Below are 26,705 nucleotides of genomic sequence, written 5' to 3'. Positions count from 1 at the left end.
CAATACGCACCATCTTATCCTCTGCACACCCTGCTTGCCTGCCTCTTACATCTCAGCTTGCTGCTGCTGCCGCTGGTAAGGTAAGCACCTCTCAACGTGATGCTAAATGCACAAAGAAACAAACTAGAAAAAAGTCTCCAAATGCTTTAGTCTAGTGATCGTAGGGTTATACTGTCAAACAATGGTAGGGTGTTTTCAGGCTGTGAGACTCTCTGTGGAAAAAAAAACCTGATGTTCCTTCTATCCCATAGAACTATTCTGAGTCTTGTGCTTTATTAAAGAGGCCTGAAAGATTATTAAAAAGTTGTGCTTCAAAACAGGGAAATCCTCCGCATCCAGTCAATCGGTTACCCCCAAACAGCATCTGGATGGCAGTGGGAGTGATGGAAGGGCACAGATTAGCCAGGATCTCTTCGCCACTGAACTTGTGCAGCTGCCTGCAACGCTGTCTCACTGCCTCCTGACCTACTCAGGACCTAGTTTGGCCCACCACCTTCCAAGTGGGGGCTGATTGACTGCTCTGGGTGACATGGGAAGGGGAGCAGGCTTTGCTCACCACTGCCAGGTCTCTTGCCCCTCTTAAACTCACCATTGTCCCTGGCTCTGCAGTTGCTCTTGGCGCAGGCAGGTTTGCGTGTGACATTCTCAGCACGTGAATGATCTGGGATTAATGCCTTCCTCCGCCCGGCAGATTTGTACCATGGCAGGCCCAGCAGAAACGAAGCCAAAGCGCATCCTCGGTAACCGTGCACAATAGGGCACGGACTGGTGGGGGAGAGCCATTGAGAAGGGTTGCTGGATGAGAGGCAGGCAGAATGAGGAATGGATCTCGTGGTGCTCAAGGATGCGATTAACGTGAGTCTTATAGAACATAAGAATACCATAGACTGTCAAACCATAAGTCCATCTAGCCCATATCCTGTCTTTCTGACAGTGGCCCATGCCAGGTGCCCTAGGGAATGAACAGAACAGTAACCTCTCATCAAGTGATCCATTCCCCGTCGCTCATTCCAGCTTCTGGCAAACAGGCTAGGGACACCATCCTGTCCACACCTGGCTAATAGCCATTGATTGACCTATCCTTCATGACTTACGCTAATTCTTTCTTGATACCCTGTTATAGTCTTGGCCTCAAACATCCTCTGGCAAGGATTTCCACAGTAATGACTGTGTCTTGTGTGAAGAAAAACTTTTTTGTTTGTTTAAACCTGCCGCCTATTAATTTCATCTTGGTACCCCTAAGTTCTTGTGTAGAGAGGAGTAAATAACATTTCCTTATTTTGTTCTCCAACAGCCACCATGATTTTACAGACGTAATGTATCTCCCCTATGGTCCGTTCTTTTCCTATCTGAAAAGTCCAGTCTTATAATCTCTCTCATACAGAAGCCGTTCCGTACCCCTCATCATTTTTGTTGACCTTTTCTGAACCTTTTGGGCAGTTCCAGGTACGTCTCAATATCCTTGCTGCATCTGGACTCTTCTTTGCTTGTTCATTGTTGTCTGAAATTCCCTAATCCCTTTTGGGGTGGCTGCCTGGGGGAGTGCCTCACACTATCATCCTGGAGAGCCGGTTCAAATCCCAGCAAGACAAGTGAAAACGTGGGTGGCACGGAAGGCTGTGCCTCCATCTGAGGCCCTGGTTACAAAACTCCACGCCGTTCCTGGATGACAGGCACGTCTTTCTCCGAGATGCTCAGGAACAGAGCTAGCAATGGGCGCTGACTGGTGAGTGAGCATCGGCAGAGCTGTGTGTGAAAGCCGTAGTTCTGGAATAAAGCAGAAGGTGCTGTACGTTAGAGTGGAGGTGCCTGGCACAAACTGCATGGCCAGAGCTGACTTAAGGTGATGCTGTCAGCTGTTAGGGGACTTATTCCTTCGCCCCTCTTACTTCCCTGCCTTCCTCGCATGAACAGAGAGCGAATAGCACCCGAAGTCCAAAGGCGCAAAACAATTCGATGTTTATTGGGGTGAACTTCTAGCAAGCATGGCTCCAGTTTCCTTCCTTAGTGTCCCTTCCCAGCTCTGACTCCACAGAGCTTTGCCTGTGTCCCTGTTCCCAATCACTCCCTTTAGCAAAACAATGATTTTAAATTCCTGTCCCATCCCTGTCCCATTCCCCCCCCGATTGAACTGCAGACTATAGATAGTAAAACCTGAGTTTTGCTTAGCGCTATTCCGTAACCAATCATTTACTGAAATTTAACTAACCAATCATAACATATTGTAACACGGTTTATTTAACCAATTATATTCACCCCATTCATTGGTTACACCCAACAAAATAATTATACAGCAGACAGAAACAATCTCAGAACCAGACAGAGACATCAAATAAACATATAAAACAATAAGAAGTGAGGATTTCACAACTACATATAACAGACATAAGGGTTTCCAGCTGTCGTCTATTGATAAGTGAGTCTTGCCAACAGGATGCATCAAACTGAGTTTTCTTTTGCATCTTCTAGGCTCTTCCCTTTCTCTGGAGGTGATAGGAATATCAGGACAGGAATGTATTCCCAAAGCACCTATTTCAATGTGACTAGTTTGGCAATGTGAGGATGTGACCACACACTTCCCAGCTTATGGCTGCCTAACTACATCTCAGCTGAAGGCCTTAGCCTGTCACAGTAAGAGAAGGCCATTCCACAGACAGTGATCTTTGATTCTTTCCTTTATACCTCTATAACTAGCTAAGTGATAAGAATATACCTAAATTCTTAAAAGTGTAGGCCTTTGCAGACAGGCCTGAATATCTATATCCTAACATCAGCCCCTTACTTTCTTTCTTCCCGCTGAACGTGTGTCTACACAGCAAAAGCTGGCCACGGGCTAGTCTACCTGAGCTAGCAAGCTGAGTACGTACCTAGGATCCGTGCTGGATTTGCACTATGCCCACTGTTGTGTCTTAACTGCTATGGTTACCCACTCTAGCTGGATTCCAGCTAGCTTGGGTCGGCTAGCCCACGTGCAGCTTCTGCTGTGTAGATATACCCTAAGTGTGGAAGGTAGGAAAATCATGTTCACTTCTGGTTTAAACTGGCTTTTGGAGTAGTTGAGACAGCCACAGAATGAGCCCAATGCAGCTGCCTCGCATGTGTTAGTGCCAGCTTTGCTCCGGGATGCCTGCTCACCTCCCAGGTGCAGCATTGTGAAACGAAAGCAAACTGGATGCGTATTCAGAAGTCTGATGTCAGATTAACTGGAGGTGGCCGGCCACACGCGGCGTGTGGCTCAGAGGGTCTGCCAGTGACTGGGGTTGTGGGGCTGATCAGGGAGCAGCTCTGTTCCAGAAGAACAGAGGGCAGGATATAAGTGCTTCTATTCCATGGGCCCCTGGTGTGGTGGAAATGCAGCGCGCTGGAGACCCTGAGTGCGTTCAGGGTCTGGGCAGTGTTGATCCTCATGCAGACGGAGGTCAGGAATATTGTGCCTTTAAAAAAGAAAATGGTGTGAGTGAGGGGCACTGTAGGACCATGCTGCGGCTAGGCTAAGGAGACCTGTCCTTTGGGTCTATCTGCTATCTCTGCTGTTGAACCCTCATCTGCTGGTTTCATATCCACATGCTGTTTTCAATCCGGCAGCTGCCATGTCATTCGATGCTGCCTGTTGTAGCACCAGGCAAGGAGCCTGGCCAATCCCAGCCAAGGAAAGTTGAAGGATACCCTCTCTTCAGCAATTCAGTCCTTGCTGTCACCGAGTCCAATCGCATTCCCCCAAGTATGCCACTCCCCTGAGCCCCGCCCCCTTTCCTGCTGAGAGTGACCGAATAGGTCCTGTCTGGTCCATCCAGGGCTTTCATCCTGTCTGGTTTTAGTGATATGCAGTAGTGGTGTAGCCATGGTGGTCCCAGGATATTACCTTACACGGAGCTTTTCTTCAGGCCTCTCTCTCCAACAGAAGTTGGTCCAATAAAAGATATTGCCTCCCCCTCTTGTCTCTCTAATCGTTCTAGTGGTGACAGCACATAACTATCAAACCCTCATGAGGCAAGAAGACTCATTGTCCTTGTGCTGCAGGTTTGTTTGACGCTCCTTGTGCTAACAGGAGTGGCATTTAATCAGCAGCAAGATCCGCTTACTGCCTCCTGAGAACAAGGCTGGGAGCCAGGAACTCTTTGAGTTCTAACTTGCCCTAACACTGACTCCCTCTTTGGCCTTGGGCAAGTCACCACCACCTTTCTGTGCCTCGGTTTCTCTGACTGTACAACGCACTGCTTAGGGGTGCTGTGAGGGCCTGTTAGTTACCTGTGTAAAATGCTTTGAGGATAAAAAAAGCTGTATAACTGACATGCGATGGTGTGTGTAAGAGAAATGGCAGATAGCAAAGGCCTTTGAGATCAAAGCTCACCTGTGCTGGGATAGGTACAAAACACTCCACAGTGGTTAGGCAGCTGCCGTGATGTGTCTCCTGCTTACCCCCTTGTTCAGAACTGTCTCAACAGACAGAACAGCGCAAGGTGCTGTTCATCGTATCCACCTGTTGTCTGTATTTCCTTTGCGCCAGGAAGGGTCTCTCTGTTACGTTTGGACAGCACCCAGCAGTCAATGCAGGATTGTTCCCGCCAGCATATTTTCTTTCCTGCTTCTTTAGCCCTTTCCCTTAAGACCCACTTCTTCTGCAGCCAGCTTCTTTTTCCTGACGTCCGTCCCTAACCTTTCCTTTTCCATCCTGTTATTCCTAGTTCTCCTCCTTGGGGCTGCACTAAGTAACTCCTCTCCCTCCTCGGGGTTTCGACTTCTCAGGTATTTTTACGTTTATTGCTGTTCTTTCTGACAAGCATCCATAAGGCTTTCCCCAGTCATGGGCACCACCACACTGCAGCCTGTCAGCACACTAATGCTAAGCAGCATGTTGGGGCTCCTTTCCTGCCAGCGTTGCCCCTTGAGTTTTACCTGACTGGGAATTAAAGGGGCCAACTATTGCCTTCAGCTTCGTTCCCCAGGATGCTCTTGCCACTGCTGTCCAGTCGGTTAGTTAATTGCTCATTAACGGTGCTTGCTGGGTCAAGGGTCTGGCACCAGGCTCCTTCCATGCCCCTTCCCCCGCCATCCGCTCCCATCTCATCGCAGCCAGCCCGCAGCATGGTGTCCAACCGGCATGTGGACAGTCCAGTGGGGATGATGCTAATCTGGGACTTGGGAGATCTTTGGACTCCCTGTGTGACCTTGGGGAAGTCACTGTGTGCCTCAGTTTCCCACATGTAATTTGGGGATAATAGCACTGCCCTGCCTCCCAGGGGTTGTGAGGCTAAATACATCAAAGACCGTGAAGTGCTCAGATACTGTGGTCATGGGTGCCAGATAGGTACCTAGGATGGCTAGAATGTGCCCCTGAGGGTTCTGTTTGTTGTTTCCTCTCCCCTGTAGGAATGCTGCGGAGACCAGAGCCCTGTATGAGAAATACAGACCCACCCATGTGATCCACTTGGCAGCCTTGGTGGGAGGCCTCTTCAAAAACATCAAATACAACCTGGATTTCTGGGTAAGGGACCAGGGTGGCAAATGCAAAGATGTAATGTCTGGTCCAGCGAGCTGTCACTCTCACTGCACCATGCAGTGTGATTGCCCTTTGCCCTTCTTCCAAGGACTTGGGAGCGCTTTGCAGACATTCATAAATTAACCCTCGCCGCACTCTCTGCCTCCAGGCTGTAGGTTAGTATTAGCGCCATTGTAATTGTAGGGAAACTGAGGCACTGAGACATGACTTCCCTGGGTCACACGTGGAGCGTGTGGCAGGGCCAGAAATAGAGCCCAGGATGCTCAGCCTTATTAAATGAGTGGATAAAGTTATTAACCCCTTGGGTGCTGGGCCTTCTGACACTGCAGGTGGGACACCTCTTGTTGGGTTACCAAGACATGTGATTACAATGTATGGGCCATGTGAGTGCTGCTGAACTGGGAACCACTTTCCCACCAGGGCGCTTGTGGGGCTAATGAACTGTCCCCAGCGCTAGCTCTGCCTCCAGAGATTAACCCCAGGGTCTTGGATGCAGGGCCGGCTCCAGGCCACAGCGCGCCAAGTGCGTGCTTGGGGCGGCACGCCGCAGGGGGCGCTCTGCCAGTTGCTGAGAGGACGGCAGGCAGCTGCGCAGGCGTGGCTGCGGACAGTCCGCTGGTCCTGCGGCTCCGGTGGACCTCCCGCAGCCACGCCTGCGGCAGCTCCACCAGAGCCACGGGACCATCGAACCCTCCGCAGAAACGCCTGCGGGAGGTCCACCGGAGTCGCGGGACCGGCGAGCAGCAGAGCACCCCCTGCGGCGTGCCGCCGTGCTTTGGGCAGCGAAATTGCTAGAGCTGGCCCTGCTTGGATGGGATGATTCTCTCCCCAGGCACTGGTGAGTGACTCTTTAATATGAAGAGGTGCAGCTTATTAGCAGCTGGTGTTGGACCCCTGGCAGGGCGGTTCCAGGCCCCAGCATGCCAAGCGCGTGCTTGGGGCGGCATGCCGCGGGGGGTGCTCTGCCAGTCGCTGGGAGGGCGGCAGGTGGGCTGCCTTCGGTGGCATGCCTGCGGAGGGTCCGCTGGTCCCACAGTTCCGGCGACTGGCAGAGCGCGCCCCCCCCCACCGCCCCCGGCATGCCGCCGTGATTGGGGCGGCGAAATGTCTAGAGCCGCCCCTGACCCCTGGCCCTCCTCTCTGAATCTCACACACACACACCAGGTCAATCTAGCTTAGATAGATTTCTCTGGGCTAGCCTATGTGGTTCAGCAGCCTGCAGTCACCTTCCCTGTAGTACAGAAGAACAATCCATGGTGACTACAAGTCCCAGCATGCAATGCTCCTCCTTGATCTGAGCAGTCTTGGCTCAGCTCCAGATGGAACGTTGCATTCTGGGATGTGTAGTCTTCACATGGTGGCTGGTATCTGCTCCTTCCTACTCAAGTTAAGTGCAGTCCTTCAGCACCTGGCAAGTTGCTGATACAGCCCTGGACTGGGTAATGTGTGGCCCTCCTGGCTCGCTGCTCTGTGTGCATGTCTCCTTTTCTGGTCTCCCTTCACCTGGCTGTGGATCAGCGTTGGGGGAAAAAAATGCTGGTCCATTCCTGGCCCAGCCCAGTATGTGCAGTGGCTGTGCCTGGGGAGGGGTTGGGGAGCGACAGTATGAAAGCACTGCAGGTAGCAAGTCTGCATAGAGAAGGGAGCCTGAAAGCCCCATAGCACCAACACGAGCAGCTGAACACCCTGAGTGGGGGGCAGTGACAGCCCTCTGGCAAGAGCTGTGGGTTGGGGAGTGGGGCCCTCACTGTGTCCAGAGCTGACACGGCCGTGAGAGAGGTGGAATGCAAAGTAAAGTCCAGACCTGAGCAGTTGGAGCTGATTCCACTTCTGACTCCAGAGACAAGCTTGGGGTCTCCCCCAAGGACTATCCCTTTAGCAGTGGTGAGCTGCCAAAAAATTAACAACCGGTTCCCTCCTCCTCACCCCACAAGGAGGTCGTGGCTCTTCCCCCCCCCCCAGGACTCCTGCCCCATCCACTCCCCTGCGTTCCTTGACACCACACCCCCCGGGACTCCTGCCCCATCCACTCCCCCTTCCCTGTCCCCTGACTGCCCCCTGCCGCCTCATCCAATCCCTCCTCTCATGCCTGATGGCCCCCCGGGACCCCTGCCCCCATTCAATCCCCCTGTCCTCTGAGCGCCCGACTCCTATCTGCTCCAACCCCTATCCACCTACCCTCGAACTCCCCTGCCCTCTTCCAACACCCCCTCCCTGCCCCCGTACCACGCTAGAGCCGGGCCGGGGGTGCTGGGCCGGGCTGGAGCTGCTCAGCCGGGGCCGCTCGGTGGGGCTGCCTGGTCGGAGTCGGGGCCAGGCCAGAGCCACGCTGCCCGACCAGCCAGAGTCAGTGCCGGGGACGGGCCGCGCCGCCGGGGCACGCTGCCTGGCCAGGACTGAAGCCGGTGTCGGGGTGCCTGGCTGTGGCCGTGGTCAGAGGTGAGCCAAGCCGCTGGGGCTGGAGCCTGAGCCGCGCCGCGCCACTGGAGCCGGTCTGGGCCTGAGCTGCGCTGCCTGGCAGGAGCCGGGGCCGTACTGTGCTGCGCCGCCGGGGCCAGAGCCAGGCCACACTACCCGGCCAGGACCAAAGCCGGAGTTGGGGCCGAGGCACGCTGCCGGGCCGAGGCCTGGGAACCGGGCCACACTGCCCCTCCTCAGACTCCTCCTTGCTCCCCCCCACTCACCTGCGCAAAGCCACCCTTCTCAGCCCTCCCAGGCTTCCTGTGTTCAGGGGAGGAGGCAGAGGTGAGCTGGGGCTGGGGGCAGGGCGGGGAGCTGCTGAGGCTTTACCAGTTGTTAAATTTAAAAGCCCTTTTAGAACGGGACAACCGGTTCTAAAAGGGCTTCTAAATTTAACAACCGGTTCCCACGAACCGGTGGGAACTGGCTCCAGCTCACCACTGCCCTTCAGCCCTTGGCCATTCAACTCTGGTACCACCAATGAGATTAGTTTGGGAGCTCCATGGCGACCCATTCCCCATCCTGAGCCTGTGATGTCAGAGATGGGGCAGGTTCTTGACATGCTGGAAGGCCCAGGTGGGTCATGCGGTAACTGATGCGAATATGACGGGACTCCTAACTCCCCGCTGGACATCTTTTCCCCAGCGGAGAAATGTGCACATCAACGACAACGTCCTTCACTCAGCATACGAATTTGGAGTGCAGAAAGTCGTCTCCTGCCTTTCCACCTGCATCTTCCCGGACAAGACCACCTATCCTATCGACGAGTCCATGGTAAGGGACGGCCTTCGGGCTGGGCATGCAGCACCCTGCCTTACAACTCCCATTGCTCACTCAGCTTTGCCTTTGCTCCGCCCAGAGCTGTGGGTTAAGCACAGTAACGTTGGCTAAGTTACCGTGCACCTTGGAGGGGGAGATCATTGGGGGCTGCCTCAGTGCAGCAGGTGGACAACTTACTGTGATGCCAGTTACACTGATCTGAGAGAGTGACAGCTGGTCATCTTGGCTCTGGTTTTCTTTCCCGCCCTGGTTGGCTGACTCGGTGGGTGATGGGGAGAGCAGAGCTGACCCTTCCGGCTAGCGTCCTGCATGGGCTGGGATTCCTGCAGCTCTGTGATGCACGCCTGTGTTGTAACCGGTTAGCTGCATCCTAGTTCTCTGCATGGCCATGGGGGCTCTCCCTCACTCATTGCACTGATGTGCACGTGGGGTCGGGCAGAGTAGGGAGCGTCTGCCTTGCTCAACAGCAATTCCCTCCGGCCAAACAAGGAGCAGGATCATCAGGTCCAGTGCAAGTCCTGTCCCAGCCTCCTCGGGCAGCCCTGCAGCATGAGCTCAAGAGGGATAAGGGGACATAGAGGATTCCTGCCATCTCTGCCTGCCTGTGACTTGTCTTTGATGCGAGCTGAACCCAGGGCTGGCAGGTGGTGACAGCTCCCCCTTCAGCGGATAGAGGGGCTCCAGGAGGTTGCTCTCCCTCTCCGAACTCAGGATATGTCTACGCTTCACAGCTAATCTGGGCTCTTACCTGGGTTCTAGCCTTAACACCAGCCCCCTCCTCCCCACTGTCCACCTTCAGAAAGGTCTGGCCTGGCCTGGCGTGTGCTTTAAGCCTGGGCTAGCTGACCCAGCTGGGAGTATAGTATAAGTCAGAGCCCAGGATCTGGGCTGGAACCCCCCTACTCTGCAGTGAGGATGCAGGCTAAATCACGCGAGTGCCAATAGTCCTCCAGTGCCTTCCCACAATCCCTTGCTGAAGGACAGATAAGTTCTCTTGCAACTGACCTGACTGATGGGGGGAAGAATCCTAGAGCATCTCATCACAAAGAACCATGGGATACTCCCCCCAGACACACACAGGCAAGTGGAGAGACAGCGAGGACATGGGGGCACGGGGAGAGCTTTGCTGTGTGGACGCTCACACTCAGGTTAACCCGGATGTCAAGCTCCCATGCAGACATAGCTTCTGTTTGTTCTCCCTACGTCTCCTTCCCCTTGGGGCCAGGCAGTGGAGGTTGAAACCCCATTTTCATCAGGCTTTCATTACTTTTCCCAACTGTGCCATCTACTGTGTTTCCGCAGATTCACAATGGGCCCCCGCACAGTTCCAATTTTGGGTACTCGTACGCCAAGAGAATGATCGACGTTCAGAACAGGTATGGTCCATCCCCTCCCCACTCCGCCCCAGCCCCAAGCTGTGAGGCTCAGGGGAGGGACTTACACAGTCCATACATCTCTATAAAGACCTTTGGGATCCCCAGATGAAGGCCTATATAAATATTACCACTGTCACTGTAGGATAATTCCTTCCCCCTGTGCTCTCTGACCTCAGCGGGCACAAGGAGTGAGAGGCTGGGGGTGGATGGAACTTGCAGGGGCCCTGGGTGAGCTGGCCGGCCCCAGTTCATTTCCCTAAGCCCTGCTGGAAGAACAGGGTTAGGCCCTGATACACCGAAGGGGGACAGTGACTTGTGCTTGCAGCCCTCAGCTGCATGGAACATGCCACTGAGCTAGTCACTCACCTACCCTGGCCCTCTCTCCCGCTTCTCCCAGGGGGTATTTCGAACAGCATGGCTGCCGATTCACCGCCGTGATCCCCACCAATGTCTTTGGACCGCATGATAACTACAACATCGAGGACGGGCATGTCCTTCCGGGACTGATCCACAAGGTGTACCTAGCAAAGAGTGAGTGGGGAGCCTTCATTCAGCTCTCAGCTTCATCGTCCACCCGACAGGGTTTTGTTGCTAGGACAATATGGGCAGCAAAGACCATTCCTGCTGTGGGGAGGGAAGTCATGTGACTTTTTTGCTCCTAATGAAACTGTGACATTCTTTGCATCCTATCCCTAAACCAGGGGTCCCCAACGCAGTGTCCGCGGGGGCATCTTAATGCACCCACGTCCTGGCCCCCGGGAGAGCACCCGCTGAAATGCTGCCGAATTTCAGTGGCATTTCGGCGGCATGCCTCTCGATGACTTCACTTGTCGATGGCAAGCAGTGTCATTGAGAGGCGTCGCCGCCGAAATTCAGCGGCATTTCGGCGGGTGCTCCACTGCCGCAGTGGTGCTTCCTCTGGCGCCTGCCAGAGAAAAAGGTTGGGAACCACTGCCCTAAACTATCTGAAAGTGTTGCTGTGTGTTGTTACACAAGTGCCATGTTCCATCCCAGAGCTTGCTGCATTTCTGCAGTGGGTGAAAGGATCCTTGGGTGTCCCTTACCTTTTTCAAATGTGGGTTACGTGGCTAATGTTAGTGAAGTGATTGAAGAGGCATAGCTGAAGGGGCTACTGTAAATTATTTGGTTTTCAAAATCCTTTTCTCTTTCTGATCTTCGCCTGGCCGCCTGGTGTGCTATTGAGGTTGCTGAGGTGACGGTGTTTCATATCTGCAGATATGTTGAGTAGATACCATTCAGCGCTGGGCTAAGAGGATGGTTGAAGCTTGGTCTATCCAGAATGTTTCTACATCTCTCAGCGTGGAGGATTGCCATACTGAATTTATATACGCAAAGCAATAATGTCCTGGGAGTTTCTGGCCCTCATTTAGGAAGGGGGTTGCCCCATGAGACGATCAGGAAGGGGGTTGCCCCATGAGACGATCAGGGCTCGACTGATCATGGGGCTGATTTCCTAATGAAAGCATTAGGCATTTAGTAAGCACAAGTTGCCCTTTGCTGCAATTGTAAGTGGTGACGATGTACCTTTCTGTAGAGCGCCACAAGCCCACATGCATCACCACTGAAATGCAGGTGCCTCTGGGGTGGAGGACAGCTGCCAAGTGAACACCCAACTGTGAATGGGAGATGGAGGGGAATTTTAGCTGGGATGCTAGGGCAGATCCCTCCCGTATGTGCCATGGTTTCATTAATGGACACGCACACAGAGGACCCCAGGTCGTGTCTCAAAGACACACACACACGCAGCAAACTGCATGGAACTGATCCTCAGGTACAAGATGGGCTTGGGGGAGGGGCAGGAAATGGGAGGGTTAACCCACTGGCACCCAGAATGGTCTGCATCCAGGCTGCAGTGTCACATTTTGTGGAGTCCATTGGAACCCTGTTGGTTTTTTCTACTGTATAACTAAACCTCCCTGCCTCTAACGAGCCGTGGATGGCTCTGGGCAGCCCTAACTGCAGGGTTGCTAACAGGGTTTTCTGCTATAGTTGTTGGATGGTCAGTTCCTGAGAGCCATGATGGTTGGATTCCTCCCTTCTCACTTAGCTCTAGGCTGGGCATCACCCCTCCCTGCAGGAGTGAAACTAGCAAGTGATTTCTGTGTTGCGTCAGGGAAGGGGTCCATGCTCAAATCTCAGCTAGTGAGGAACAGAGAAGGGTCATTCCAACTCCATGGTGTGACAGGTTCCCCCAGGATGCCACTTGGCACTGGGGTACCACTGAGCTGCCTGATCCACCAGCCTCGGCTCCCTTTATACTGTGCTGCTCTGACAGGCTCTCAAGCCCCCACCAGTGCGCGCACAGGTAGGGACACACCCAACTGCAGAAACACACACACACGCTGAGATTAGCTCTGTATGGGAAGGCTCAGCGAAGGGATATACAGCATAAGATAAGGAAATTTGCCCCCTCCCTCAATGTGGAGGAGGGTATGCAACAGCCTTCCCACCACCGTTACAAATTCCATAAACTGGTTTTAGAGAAAACAAAACCAAGTTTATTAACTACAAAAGGTAGATGTCAGTGATTATAAGGGATAGAAAATAGATCAAAGCAGATTGTTTTATTTGCTAGGTAAACATGCAATCTAAGTTTAAGATACTAAAGAAACTGGTTACATATATACCTGCCCCTGGAAATTTCCACTACATGCATCCAACAAAGTGGGTATTCACCCATGAAAGCTCATGCTCTAAAACGTCTGTTAGTCTATAAGGTGCCACAGGACTCTCTGCTGCTTTTACAGCTCCAGACTAACACAGCTACCCCTCTGATACTTGGTTACAAGAAGTAATTTCTCACCCTAAATGTTGTTTTAGGCAGACTGTAGAGACTCTTGAAGGCCAGATGCACTTGCTTGCAATTTAAAACTTCAGATATTTCATTCACAAGCTAGACAGTCTTCCAGCCGGGGCTTAGTCCTTCTCCCCTCAGTCAGTCTTTTCTTAGATGTTTACAGCTTTCAGCTTGGGCTGGGATTCAGTCAAGAGGGAACCATGATTATGTCACTCCCCTGCCTTAAATAGGTTTTACATATGGCAGGAATCCTGTGTCTTCCAGTGTGATTCCGACCCTAGTTAGTGGAAAAATACTGGTATGATTTCTGGAGTCCAGTATCAGGTGACTTGCTCACATGACCTTGCAGCCATAACTCAGAGTCGGTTTGCAGCATTCCCAGGAAGAACTTCTCTGTGGGTGATAAACATCTTCTGAGACCTCTTGTTCTCTCTAATGGTCCTTCCTCATAGCGAGCTATCTAGACTGATTGCATTCTGTCTGGTGGGTGTCCCCCAGGTGTAAACACGCTTGTAATTGATACGTAGTCAATATTCCTAACTTCAGATACAGAAATGATACAGGCCTATAAATAGGATAATCCTAATTCAGTAAATCATAAGCTTTCCAATGATATCTCACATGATCCATCTTGCAGAAAATACATCATGGATCTGCTATAATTATATCATAACAATATCTCTGAAGAATATGGGGCATAGTGTCACACATGGCTACTTACAGCCCCTTACGTGGAGCTGGAGCATGGCATGCTGGGATCTGTAGTCTCCGGGGGCTGCACCTCGGCTTTAGAGAGGGGAGCTGTGGTGTAAAGCTACCCTGGGCCAGGCCTGGCTTTCTGTTGCACAAGGGTGTTTGGATAGGGGGGTGGGAGCGGGAAAGTGTGGCCTGTGGTTGACCAGGCCAATGCTGCAGTTGGAACATCCACTAATGGCCGTTCTTGTGATTGTCCCACAGAAAATGGCACGGCTCTCACTGTCTGGGGGACGGGAAAGCCCAGGAGACAATTCATCTACTCTTTGGTAGGCATGGCCTTCACGGAGTCCAGCCCATTTGGACTGGGCCCAGAGCAGATTTCAGACAGCCTGACCCTCATGGCTGGGCTCTGGTGGGATAGGTCCACCAGTTCCACCTCTGGGAGTGGGAGGTGGGAGTGTTCTGATCGGCAGGGGTTGCTGGCAGAGGAGGCTCTGAAGCCATGTGACCCTTTGCAGCGACACACTGGCATATGCCTAGGCTATCTAAAACCCTGGCCTGGGTGTGCTGTTAGCTCCCTGTGCTCAGGGACAGACTGTTGCTGTTATATAAGCCACGTAAAGCTGCTAAGATGAGCAAGTGCTTCTGACAAATAACGAGCAGTCAACCTAGGAGAGGTCCCAGATTGCACATCCAACCCTGCGCACTAGCTGGGGAGAGGGGTTCAGCTTGGCCCTGCCTTGACAGCATGCAGGCGTGGGCTCTTGGGAGCTGGGCCTTGGCGGAGGCTGCCCTTTGGGAGGTATCATGGTTCTGTCTGTTAGCATGGCCATGTCTACTGAAATGACTGTGTTTGTTCCTGCCAAGCCAGGGCTGGGGTCTCTTTAAAGGCCATTTGTAGCAAGGCTCAGAGGGGTAACTGCAGAGGGAGGGAGCTGGTAGCTTGGGGAGCGAAAGACTGGAGCTGTTCCTGCTTTGTCCTGCTGTAGCAGGCTCAGCTTCCTGGCAAACAGCCCCCATACAACATCCCTGACCTTCAGCAAAGAGGAGCTTGTGTCTGTGCCCTGAGCTAGGATCCTGTGGCTTTTGGGAGGGGAAAGGGAGGAGACAGAGGGACTGAGAGCTGCTCCTTTGTGCCCACAGGACCTGGCACGGCTTTTCCTCTGGGTCCTAAGGGAGTACGACGAGGTGGAGCCCATCATCCTCTCAGGTAAGGGGTCCCCTGTGCCATCGCTCTCCCTCTGACGGTGTCACGACCCTGGTCCCTTTAGCAGATGCCCTCAGCTCATATTGCAGCACTGGGAGGGGAAGTCCCATGTCCCCACTCCTCCCCATACTGTCTTATCTGCTTCTGTAGCAGGGTCAGTGCAGAACGTCCCTCTCCTCAGCACCCCCCACAGGCTGACCTAGAGCCTGCAGTGGTGGCATGAGGCAGCTGCAGGCTCTGGTCCCCCACCCTCCCATCTCTAAGGGGAGACAAGTGGCTACGAGAGCAGGGTAGGCGGTGGTGGGGCTTCCCTGAGGATTGTGGCTGGCACCAGGGGCAGAAGAACAGCCTAGCCTCACCCTTGCTCTCTGCTTAGTTGGAGAAGAGGATGAGGTCTCTATCAGGGAAGCTGCGGAGAGCATCGTGGAAGCCATGGATTTCAAGGGAGAACTTATCGTATCCTTTTACAAATGGCTGCTCCGACGCCCTGCCTCCCTGAGCTGTGCCCGGCTCTCAGGGTCCTTGCCTGGCACCCATTCCCCACATTCGCGTGCACCCTTGGGAGAGGGAGAACTGTCGCATCCAAACAGCTAAGGCTTAATTCCCAGCTGATCCACTGCAAGATTATTCCCTGTGGCATGTTCTCCAGTGTTTGGTCTGGTCCAGTGTGAAATGGCTCAAGCGATGGGACTCCCATCGCTTCCCGCGGGTCGGTCTCTGCCTAGAGAACTTGTTCCATGGATGTTCGATCCGCGCTTGGAAGTTGGGGCCATCGAGGTCTCTGTGATCTGATGGTGACCCTGGTGTCTCCTTGGAGATAGCGACTTCCATGCGTGGTGCAGCTGAGAGGGTGACCACAGTTGCTGCTCACATGGGACGTTCCAGGTTTGGCTATGGCCCCCTTTATTGTCAGCCTCTTTCCTGCAAACAACAGGCGTGAGGCATCTCCCTCCTGTGGGATCTCTCTCTGCTCACCCCTCTGCCTGGCTGGTCAGAACTAACCAACAGCAAGACCTTGTGGTTAGGGCCCAGGGTCTGCTGGCAGGACCGAGACAGCTGCAAACCTTACAGAAAGGGACACGTAAAGTAGACCTTTGCTACCAAGGCCCCAGCTCTTGTCCTGCCGGCTGCTACCAGTGGGGGTCGCCCCGGAGTAACGTTAGGTTCGAACTTGGCAGAATTCCCGTTTGTTTTCCCTTACACCCCCCGCTGTGTCCAGTTTGACACGACAAAATCCGATGGCCAGTTTAAGAAAACAGCCAGCAATGGCAAGCTGAGGCGGTGCCTGCCCAAATTCCAGTTCACGCCATTCAAACAAGGTAAGGCTCGAAGGGCGTGCTGGTCAGGAGTAGCTCTAGCTCTCCTGCCCCTTGGTGGGAATATCTACTGCCTTGCATCGGCTGCATATGTCTGATCTCACCTCTGCCCTCCAAAAGAGTCAGGTAGGGTTTGTGGGGAAGGCCTTCTCCCTCCTGTGGGTCCTGGGAACTTGGTCCCACAGCCTCAGGCATCACTGTGGTGCATGCACTACGAACGTGAATGCATCAAGTGTCTAAAGAGATGCTGTGAGAAACCCCTGTGAGCAGAGGCAGCAGCTCTGGTTGTAGGGGCAGGACAATGCACTGATTGAAGCATTGGCCTGGGGGCTCAGATTTGTGGGTTCTGTTCCCAGCTCTGAGACAGCCTGTGACTTTAGATGGGTCACTTCATCTCCCTGGTCCATTTCCTCCTCCTTCTCTGGCATGGCGACAATGATTCTTTCACTTCTCCTAGCTCAGTAAGCTGCAGCCAGTGGGACAGCATTAACGGGAGGGAGGGAGAGAGCCGCTGCTGGTTGTGATGCTTCAGGCTGTATGGGGGTCTAACTGCCTTCCCTCTTCCCCTCCAGCTGTGAAGGAAACGTGCGACTGGTTCAACGTGCACTATGACATCGCCCGGAAGTGACCAGCACACCAAAGCCGTTGTGATTATCGGAGGTTCCTCTGAGACTCAGGGTTTTCCTTTGCTGGAGCAGAGGAAGGGATGCATGAGGTTGTTTGGGGCTGTGAAATGATGCTGGAGATAGAGACAAATTCTACTTTGGAAAAGCTGAGTGGGGTGGGGAATGGAATTGCGGGGCAGAGAGATCCCGAATGGCCAAATCACAGATAAGCTCAGCAAACATGAGTGAGACATGTAGCATTAGGGGTGGAGATACCCTGTCTTTCTCTGTGACACAGGACTCACACTACTAGTCATCTCAGCCAGCCACGGGCGTAGAACTTTGTGGGGTGGAATAGGGAGAAACTCTCTGTTCAGGGATCAAAGTGAATCTTTGTTAAAAGGTTCCAAAAATGCAAAGTCTGAGGCTTCCCCCCAAATGCTTCCAACATTTCTCCCTGTGGTTATAAATATCCCAGGAACTGCAGCCTGAAGAGCCCCTCAGGTTCAGCTCTAGCATAGGTCAAAAGGAGCTTAGTAAGGGAAGTCTTCCCTAGTGAGAACCCTGTTGGGCTTCCCCCAAAGACACCGCCCTGGGAGAGGCCGGAGGATTGGACCTGAGGGTTGAGGTACCTGGAAGTTTAGGTGCTGCCTTGGCATCATCTAATGAATATTTTTAAAAATAGAGCCCCTTCTCCATCAGATCTCATCACTGTTCTCACTGGATCCCTTTATCTTGCCCATGCTGTTGTCACCTCATGTTAAGCTGTAATTGGTCAGGCTGCCAATCAAGTGTAAAGCAGGGTGGAATTAGGTTCAGAATAAATCAAAGCTGATTTTTTTCTTTGTTTATGCTCTTGTAAAAACAAGATACAGAGTGTTAATCCTGAACCAGAGCTTGGGCAGCCCAGCTATATGTGATGTTCCTGGGACACTCCCTCTCTTGTTGCCAGCGGCTGGTGCTGCTCAGCAGTGAGGGCTGTTCATTATCAGAAATCTTGCCTTCTCCCCTAGGGTTAGAATGGCAGAGTGGGGCTCTCCTGCAGTGCCCAGGTTGGGGGAGATTAGCCAAAGCATGCTCTGTAAGTACTTATTGTCACCGCTGTTTGGAAGAAGTCAACTGGGAGGTCTGTAAGCTTTCTAGGGTGTCCTTCTGGCTCAGTGTGGACTTGTCCCCAAGAGGTTCTGGTGCTTGATCTTATTTTAAATCAGGTGATGGAGCTTCCAGTGCTCTCCAGCAGAGCAAGGAGAGAGGACACGATCTCTTACAGCTGCTGCTGCTACTTTAGTCTTGTTGCTAACCATCCTCTGTGAAGGTACTCCCATCACCTACCCTGGGAGAATGTGCAGTCCCCTAGACTCAGCTAGGAAGCTTTCCTGGGAGATGTCACCGCAATCTACCATGAGTGGCTGCAGCTGAGCAAGGGCTGGTTTGAGTGTGTGCCCATGTTCCACTCCACTAGGCCAACTGCTTTCCCCGGGCCTCTTTCAGAAAGGGAAAAAGCCCAGCTTTGTAGCTCTTACAATGTGAAACATTCACACTCCAGCTACTGTTACAGCCTGTCTGTCTGCACCAGCACCTCATGGACTGTATTCCAACACCTAGGGACAGGCAAGCTGTTTGTGGGGGAGGGGTGTTGAAACTCTATACACCTCTGCTGGCAATGAGCATTGCTTTTGGAGCAGGTGGGCGCTAAACCAGGCACCAGTGAGTTTACATTAGAGATGCTCTCTTTTGGGGCCCTTAAAAGAAAATACTTTTTTTTTTTTGGTGGGGTGGGGAGGGGAAGGGAAGGGAAGGGGTAGAGAAATAGTCAAGAGGAAGTTAACCACTGACAGACAGAAGAAGAGGAGAAAAAGCATCAATTGTAGCTTCAAGAGTGCCACCCCCACCGGCTTCGAGGACCCACCACAACAGTTAGATCGTTGTTGTCCTAGTCCCATGAGATGTCCTGACGGGACAAGGCCAGAGAAAGGGACCCAGGTGACATCAGCACTGCCACCGGCTTCGGCTAACTCCCACCCACCACCTGAGAGCTGTGGCTCTTTCGTCCCCCCTCCCACATGTCCTTTTTCTTCCCCAGCTTATTTTCTTCTTTCCCTTCTGTCTAGTAAGAGTCTGGCTCAGCCAGCCAACACGGCTGTAAGTCTGGCCAGCAGGAGGCAGCTAAAAGGAGTGCCCAAAGCAGCCTGAGAGTGGTACAAGCTTGCAAGGTCTCACAGTGGCTACTAAAGCCATGAGCCGTGCCTTGTTTTTCCAGCAGTAAGGTTGCAAATAGAAGTTAGCACTGGAGACAGAAGCTGCTCTTTCCTCTCCCCGTGTGTAGTCGTCTTGTTTCAGCTTCTAGGAAGTGAGATTGAACTTTAACAGCAAACAACAACTTCCCTTTTACCCCCAAATGAACAATTATTTAATAGCTTCTAAAAGACTGCCAAAGGGAGCGGGGGGGCCTGCTTCCTTCTAACACCTCTCTTGAGCGAACGGAGCGGGAACAACGGATGGCGTGAAAACTAAAGCCTGATTTTGTGTTTTACCTTTCAAATGCTTGAATAATTTTTCCTTCTGGATCTGTAGTAAAAAGTTAAAAGGATGGTTAGTGGTGGGTTTGCCATGGTGCGAAGCAGGCTGAGGTCTCTGTATACCAAACCCCACACTGTTAGAAGTATTGACAGGACCCTGACTGTCCAATATTATTTTCATCTAAATTAATACAACCCCATCCCCATTTAGCCAGAGATTGGAGCCCCTGTCCACAGCCCAGGAACTCTCAGGTTTCTTTTGAGACAGACACGGCAATCCCAGCAGTAGATAAACGTCGTTTATTAAACCAATGTGCAAACAGCAGATTTCCATATAAAACTTGGCTACCAACATGGCACCTTCTTACCCCAGGCATCTTTACTGACAAGAGGTTTGTCCCAATGGTGCTGAGGGAGCTGCAGTCTGTGCTGCTGGCTCAGCTAAACCCAGATGAGTATCTCGAGGGATGGCAGAGGTGGAGCAGGCCAGAAGAACCCAGCTAGAGCTGGGCAGCTGTGGCCACTAGAAAAGCCAGCTTGACTTATAAACAGAGTCCACTGGCTCCTGACTCAGTGTGAACATAGAAGCTCCTCATCTCCTGCAGTTTTCATGGGGTGAAGCATTTGAGACACATTGGAACATTCACAGAGCAGGGTGGTCTATTTAAAATGGGGCTTACCTCAAAGAAGCCCCATGAGACCCTAGAAAAGCTGCCAGGCAGGGGCTGCTGGCCCTCCGTAGACATAGTCCCTCCATTCAAATGTACACATTAAAATCAAAGGCAGTGTTTAAAATAATGCCACAGAATGGCTGTTGCTGAGACATGGGAGTGGTGCCCCAGCTGCACTCCAGGAGTCCACAGGTCCCTGGCCAACCACCCAAGGTCCAGACTAACCTAGCGGCTGCACAGGTTCGACGGAAAGCTCCAAGGCTCAGCTGGTGTAGGACACTTGTCCAGATACGTGAACATGGCAAAACTCCTGTCCGGGAACGGCCTTCTTCCTGCATGGCTGCCTGGCCTTGGTGATGCCCTGGCACAGGCGTCGCGGAGACATCGAAGAGGTGGACCTGGAAGGATGGTGAGACAGGCTGATTATACCTGCAGGTCTAGAGCCCTGTGGATCAAATGTGGGGGCAGGTCAGCAACTACCAGGCTCTCAACAGCAGCAGGGGGTACTCCAGAGCTAAGGGGGGGTGTCTCTGGGCAGCAGGCCGGGTTTGTTGGTAGCTCTAATGGAGAGCAAGTTAAGCTGCTGAAACATCCACCCTAGGCCAAGCCACCTACCAGTAATCAATGCTTCCAACCCCTCCCTGCAATCCTGCATCTGACTCTCCCTTCACCTGGTTCTCATCTACCATTCCCCAGCTCCTCCCCGCCTGCCTTGCTCTTGGATTTCACCCCCTGGCTCTCTCTCTTCCTCGTCTCAGTCCCTCACACTTGTCAGCATGGGAGTGGAAGGCCCTGAGGATAACACCCCGCTTACGCACATTTCCCTGCCCTGATCTCTCTATTCCACCTGCAGCCCTGCCTCAGCTCTCCCACTTGCCCAAGGGCTGTTCCTGTGCCATACTGGGTCAGACCAATGGTCTGTCTAAACCTGTATCCAGTCACCTGACTGGCCAATGCCAGGTGCCCCAGAGGGACTGAACAGAACTGGGCAATTGAGTGATCCATCCCCTGTTGTTCACTCCCAGCTTCTAGCAGTCAGAGGTTTAGGGACACCCAGAGCATGGGGTTGCATCCCTGGCCATCTTGGCTAATAGCCACGGATGGACCTATCCTCCATGAACATAGCCAGTTCTTTTTTGAACTCTGTTATAGTCTTGGCCTTCACAACATCCCCAGGCAGTGAGTTCCACAGGCTGACTGTGCATTGTGTGAAGAACAACTTCCTTTTCTTTAAAAGCAGCAAAGAATCCTGTGGCACCTTATAGACTAACGGACGTTTTGGAGCATGAGCTTTCATGGATGAATACCCACTTCCTTCTCTTTGTTTTAAACCTGTCTATTCATTTCATTGGGAAGGGGCAACAACACTTAGTCACTTTCTTGACAGTCATGATTTTATTAGTTGTCTCTTTTCCAAGCTGAACAATCCCTAACTTCATCTAGTCTTTTTAATCTCTCTCACCAACCTGCTCTCCCTGTAGCAGAGTTCCTGCATCATTGGGTCTCTTTCAGCACCATCCATCAGCCCCCTCCCTCACATCCTGTCTTGTGGCCTTTCTGTGCCTTCCAGACCCGCAGTGTTGACATCTCATCTGCTTTAAGCCCTCCCCTCCCTTTCTTACATTCATGCAGTAGCTGATTTCTGTTCTCGCCTCCACTCTCCTCCACCTATGACTCTCCTCTCCCAAGGTCTGTCCTGCCAACCCTCAAATCTGGCTCACCCCCCACTATCGACTGCAGAGCGTCTCTGACTGGTGGAAATCCCATGACTTCCTCCACTGTGGATTCACTCTCTCCTCCTTTGGTTCTGCCATCTATGTAGATGGACTCCTCTGACTACACTGAATCCCATGCCCACAGTGCCAGCAGCATTTCACCATTTTCGACTCAAACCTTCCCTCCCCGCCACTCCCACTGTCCTCCTCCTACCCAGGATCATGCCAAATTCTTCCAAGAGAAAATTGACAAGTGGATGCAACCTTCCCCCTCTCCTTCCCCTTCCCTCCTTCCCCATCAGATGCAGTGTCCCGCTCTCCTCCTCTAACCTCTCCACTCATCACCCCAGTTACTTCATCCCATCACCTGATCTCCCTCGTGCCCACTCTTCCCTTGCAATACAAACATGCTGTAACTTCTTCCATTAAAAAAATCCCATTTTCCTGTCCAACTACAGCCCCATCTCCCTTTAGTTTCTAAGCTCATTGAATGCACTGTCTAGTATCGCTGTCCTCTCTTCCAATTCCACCCTACACGCCCCCCTCCAATCCAGCTTCTGCCCCTTACACTCCACTGAAACTTCTCTCAGAGTCTCTCAGAACCAGCACTCCATCCTCATCCTCCTTGACCCACCAGCCACCTTCGCCATGATCCTCCTGTTGAAATATTGTCCTTCCACGGACTGCCTACTTCTCAGTCACTCCTTCCACGTGTCTTTCAGAGAAATCCTGCTCTAACTTCCTGTGGGGTTCCACGGGGCTGTGTCCCTGGTCCCCTTCTCTTCTCTCTTTACACCCTGTCAATGGCTAATCTCATCTGCAAACACATTCAACTACCATTCTTCTGCTAGTGACTCACAGATCTACCTCCACTCCAGACCTGGCCAGATTACAATCTCCTCATGGATGGAATCATAGCACCATCGATTTGGAAGGGCCCTCAAGTCCAGCTCCCTGCACTGAGGCAGGACCAAGTAAACGGGGACCATCCCCGACAGGTATTTGTCCAACCTGGTCTTAAAAACCTCCAGTGATGGTGATTCCACAACCTCCCATGGAAGCCTGTTCCAGCGCTAAACTCCCCTTATACAGTTGGAAAGTTTTTCCCAGTATCTAATCAGAAAGATGTCTAGCCATCAACTCAGGTGCAATATTGCTAAACCAGAGCTCTTAATCTCCCCCCAGCCCCCATCCCAAATCTTCCCCGATCACTGTGGACAATCCCACCATCCCGCCCATCACTTAAGCCCGTAACCTGGGCAGCATCTTCAACTCAGATCTCTCTCTAGGTCCTCGCATCCAGGCAGTGTCTAAATCTTGTTGATTATTTCTGCAAAACATCTCTAAGATCCAGCCTCTCATATCCATCCACACAGAACTGTGGTCCAGGCTGTCATCTCAATTACTGCAGCATCCTTCTCTCCGGCCTTGATGAATGCAGTCTTGCCCTGCCCATACCCAGGCAGAATGCTTCTGTGAAGATTATTCTCCTAGCCTGTCACTTTGACCATGACACCTGTCTCTTTGGATCCCTCCACTAGCTGCCTCATCTCCATTGCATCAAACCTAAGCAGCTTGTCTTCACCTCCAGGGCCCATCACCACCCTATCATCTCATTCACTATCAAAATGCCAACGTCAGCCTCCATCACCCTCTCGTTAGATTTTCAAACTAATAACTTTGTGCATTCTCCCGTGTTGCCCCTTGCTCTTGGGAGGAGCTTCTGCAAGCATTCACAAAGCCACCTTGTTATCGTCTGTCAAAACTCTCCTTTGCAGCGATGTCAGAAAACTTGACAATGAGGCAGTTGGCACGTAGAGATGACCGCCCATTACGCTGACCAATGTAGTCTCACGGTGTCCTCATGCTTCCCCATTGGTCTGCCTCTAGCCACTAAAGCCAGGGACCGCTTAGCAGAGTGAGGGCGTCAGAAGCCAATGGCCTCGAGATTAGGAGAGATAATGGAGCATTTAGTCCCTAGAGGGAGTGGCCCAGCTTGTTCCACTTGGAAAGCAAACCATACTCCTGGGGGAATTTGGCATCACTGCGCATGTGCAGAATTCATGGCCCCCATAGATTTCTTTGCTTCCCCGCAGAAAAATGGCTTCTGACAGTGAAATAAAGGGAAGCTGCAAGACCAGTCATGTGCCCCCTCCCCAGCAGGGCAGGCAGGTTGGTTTGGGCACCCAGAGCAGCTGGTAGGGATGTAAATCACCATGCGGGGGAGGGGGGGGACTGGACAGTCATGTGTGTGCACGCACATGAGAGAGAGACACAGACACACACACACACTGTCCCTCTCGCTCGCTACTACAGCACACTTGGCATGGAGGAGCAGGGCTTTGGGGCATTTCTGAAGAGATAGAGCAGGTTCTGTTCCCGCAGCCAGAGAATGTAGCAGCCTGCCTGCTTAGTGAATTTCCCCAGGAGTATAAAAACAGGTATAAAAATTTTAACGCTCCTTTGCATTGCCAGAGTGGTGCAAAGGACAGTATGGCTTATGGAGCTTTAGTGATTAGAACTGGTCTAAATTCTTGGACTGAAAAAGATTCCTATCAAAATGTGCTCCATGAACTATTTGCTACTGACCTCTCTGGAGATGGTCAGTAGCCAGTATAAATTGGGAGTTTGAGTCCCCAGCCCTCTCTTGCTCTTCAGTTGCCTACGATGCAACCCTGAGCACATGGCTGCATATATTTGTTGACTAATAACTATAAGTAAAGGGTCAACATTAGCTATGTTACTATTAAACAGAGTGGGGTTGGCGATTTCCTCCAGTGCTCCCCACTCCCACTCTCCATTCATTGTATTGTAGTTTAAATAAAATTACCAAAATAATTGAAACCAGCTTGACAAAAAATATGCAGAATTTTAAAATATCGTGTGCAGAATTTTTTGGCGCAGAATTTCCCCAGGAGTAAAACCAGCAGCCATGGGACAACTATTGCCCAGAATGTGTCTGCAACATTTCTCTCCTCTGCCCATCACGTAGGTCAGGCCACCCTCACCCTAGACTTTGCTTATTGCACCATCAGTCACCCCTTGTCTTAGAGGCAGAGCCGGTTACTAGCAGGAATCAGTGAAGGGGATCCCTTGGGGATGCCAGCGCTGGCCAGCAGGGATCAGTGAAGCATTGCACAGAAGGAATCCGCTGCAGCCTGTTCAGAGAGGGGAGCAGCGCTCTATACTCACATGTTGCTAGCCATGGACTGGTCCGGGCTACAGGACCTGAAGTCAGAAAAGGGCTCGAATGCAGGGCCCAGGTGGCGCCTCTCCAGTGTGGCCTGTTCAGGAAAGAGGGAGTCACATGTGGCACTGATGAGGAAGACAAGCTCCCCAACAGCGAGAGAACCAGGATCAGCTGCAGGCCCAGTGCCAGAGCCCACCCGTTGTTACCGAGAATCTGAACCACCAACAGTTGCTCTTGCGTCTAGAGCAGGGAATCCCTGCAGGAAAGGGTGCCCAGGAGCTGTGGCTTGGAATTAATGGCCTAGCAAAAGGCTGCAGCACCATGCAGGGTGGATTTGATGGTGCTTTGGTGGTAGTTGCAGGTCTGATCCATCGCAGCCCTCAAGGCCTGGCTGTTGAGGGCACTGTTGGGGTCCCCTGGAACCTCCCCCTTGATATCCCAAGTAGAGGCAGGATAAGGAAGTGCCAGGCCCTTGCCCCCTGCACGTCGATCGGTCACTTGTTGCAGAATTGTCTGCCAAGACAATCCCAGCATTCCCTCCCCATCCCATCATGTCAGCAGCTAGAAACGCGACAAGAGTCCCTTCCCATGCTGGATCACCAACCCCAACTTGAGCAGTGTCACACGCCTAGCCACCCCCACACCCTGCTACCACCCTACGAGCTCGGGCACCAGCCACGCACAGAAGCAAGTTGTGTTGGTAACATGGCCCGGGAAGGAGACTCTGGACAGGTTTCCAGCCACAGCTAGGTCAGACTCCCCAGGCACAATTCCTGGCATGCCCCAGCTCCTGGGTGCTGAAAACCCTCACTTGTCCCTGGGCCAGCACCCTTTGCACCAGACCCACTCAAGCCCTTTTAACAACCAGTTTCTGTCCACCCACATCCATCCAAGAGCCACTCCAGATCTGAAGGGTGAACCAGTTACTGCAGGACCTCAGGGTCTGGGTGAGAGGTATGGAAATTCCCAGGTCAGTCGCTTTCACAGGGACAGGACAGCAGATCTCTTCCCACCCAGTGACCCAGCTGGGGGAAGCCTGCAGGCCCTGCCTGCACTGGCCCCCTGGCTGGGCTCTCACACCAGTCACGTTTGCCCAACTCGGCTGAAATCAGCAGTTTTGTTTGTGCCGGGGTGAGCTTGGCCCCAGCACAAGAATGTGCAGAACGGCCTTAGAGAAAATGGCGCCCTGGGTGAACTTGTATTTTCAAGCTCCTGGCCCCCCAAGGGTGCAGCCCCCCCATTGCCCCTGACCCCCATAGGCTTCCCACCCTCCTGCACCCCTAGCCCCTGCCCACCCTCCCCTGCACCATGCCCCCTTGGTCCATGTGAGGAAAGTATCCTGGATGCACAGAGCCCTGACATGGCTCCTCACTCCCCCCCTCCACAACCCCCTGGGAGGCCACAGAGGAATGTTGGGGGGTGGGGGGGGGGAGAGGGAATCAGTATCCGCTCGGCCCCTCCCCCAATTGCTCCGCTGGGAGAAATCTGGGTGCCTCCCCTCCCCCCCCCACGCACACACACATGCAGTGCTCCCCTGCCAGCCAGGAGCAGTTTCTGACTCTACACCAGCAGTGTTCACCTCTGTGCTGCTGCACACGCCCCCATGACGGTGGATGGTGCCCCAGGTAACTGCTCAGATCCCCCCCCAGGCCAGCCCTGAAGCTGTGCCTTTTAATGCTCTCTGCCCCCCATGCCTGCAACTGCCAGTGCCAAGCCGCCGAGGGCACTGGGGAGAGGGGGAGGGGCCCCTCACAGCACTGGTCAGCAATGCACAGCCAACGTCTCCAACCCCACGTTAACCAGAACGAATGGGGAGACCCTGCATCTAGGCCGACAGCACGGACAGTGGCTC

The 26,705-nt window shown here is 52.8% G+C and overlaps 2 protein-coding genes across 2 annotated transcripts in view; one reads left to right on the top strand and one right to left on the bottom strand.

The window, feature by feature from the left end:
- The first annotated feature begins 688 nt into the window (after positions 1–688).
- GFUS (GDP-L-fucose synthase) lies at positions 689–17,601 on the top strand. The gene is made up of 10 exons (XM_075063301.1): positions 689–855; positions 5,371–5,485; positions 8,606–8,734; positions 10,043–10,116; positions 10,514–10,647; positions 13,892–13,956; positions 14,774–14,840; positions 15,214–15,293; positions 16,057–16,156; positions 16,726–17,601. Exons 1-10 carry the CDS (start codon positions 800–802, stop codon positions 16,779–16,781), a joined length of 876 nt encoding a protein of 291 aa, XP_074919402.1. The 5' UTR covers positions 689–799; the 3' UTR covers positions 16,782–17,601.
- A 1,824-nt stretch (positions 17,602–19,425) lies between these two features.
- The window catches only part of LOC116825681 (protein brambleberry-like), a 31,624-nt gene continuing 24,344 nt past the window's right edge, over positions 19,426–26,705 (bottom strand). The window contains exons 11-12 of the mRNA XM_032781883.2: positions 24,856–24,947; positions 19,426–20,346 (exon numbers count right to left, since the gene is read on the bottom strand). Of these exons, the coding sequence (XP_032637774.1) occupies positions 20,211–20,346; positions 24,856–24,947 (228 nt within the window). The 3' untranslated portion in view covers positions 19,426–20,210. The remainder of the gene's footprint in view (positions 20,347–24,855; positions 24,948–26,705) is intronic.

The sequence above is a fragment of the Chelonoidis abingdonii genome, chromosome 2 (genome assembly GCF_003597395.2).
Source record: "Chelonoidis abingdonii isolate Lonesome George chromosome 2, CheloAbing_2.0, whole genome shotgun sequence".
Taxonomy (NCBI): domain Eukaryota; kingdom Metazoa; phylum Chordata; order Testudines; family Testudinidae; genus Chelonoidis; species Chelonoidis abingdonii.
This window is presented reverse-complemented; position numbering and strand designations above follow the sequence as displayed.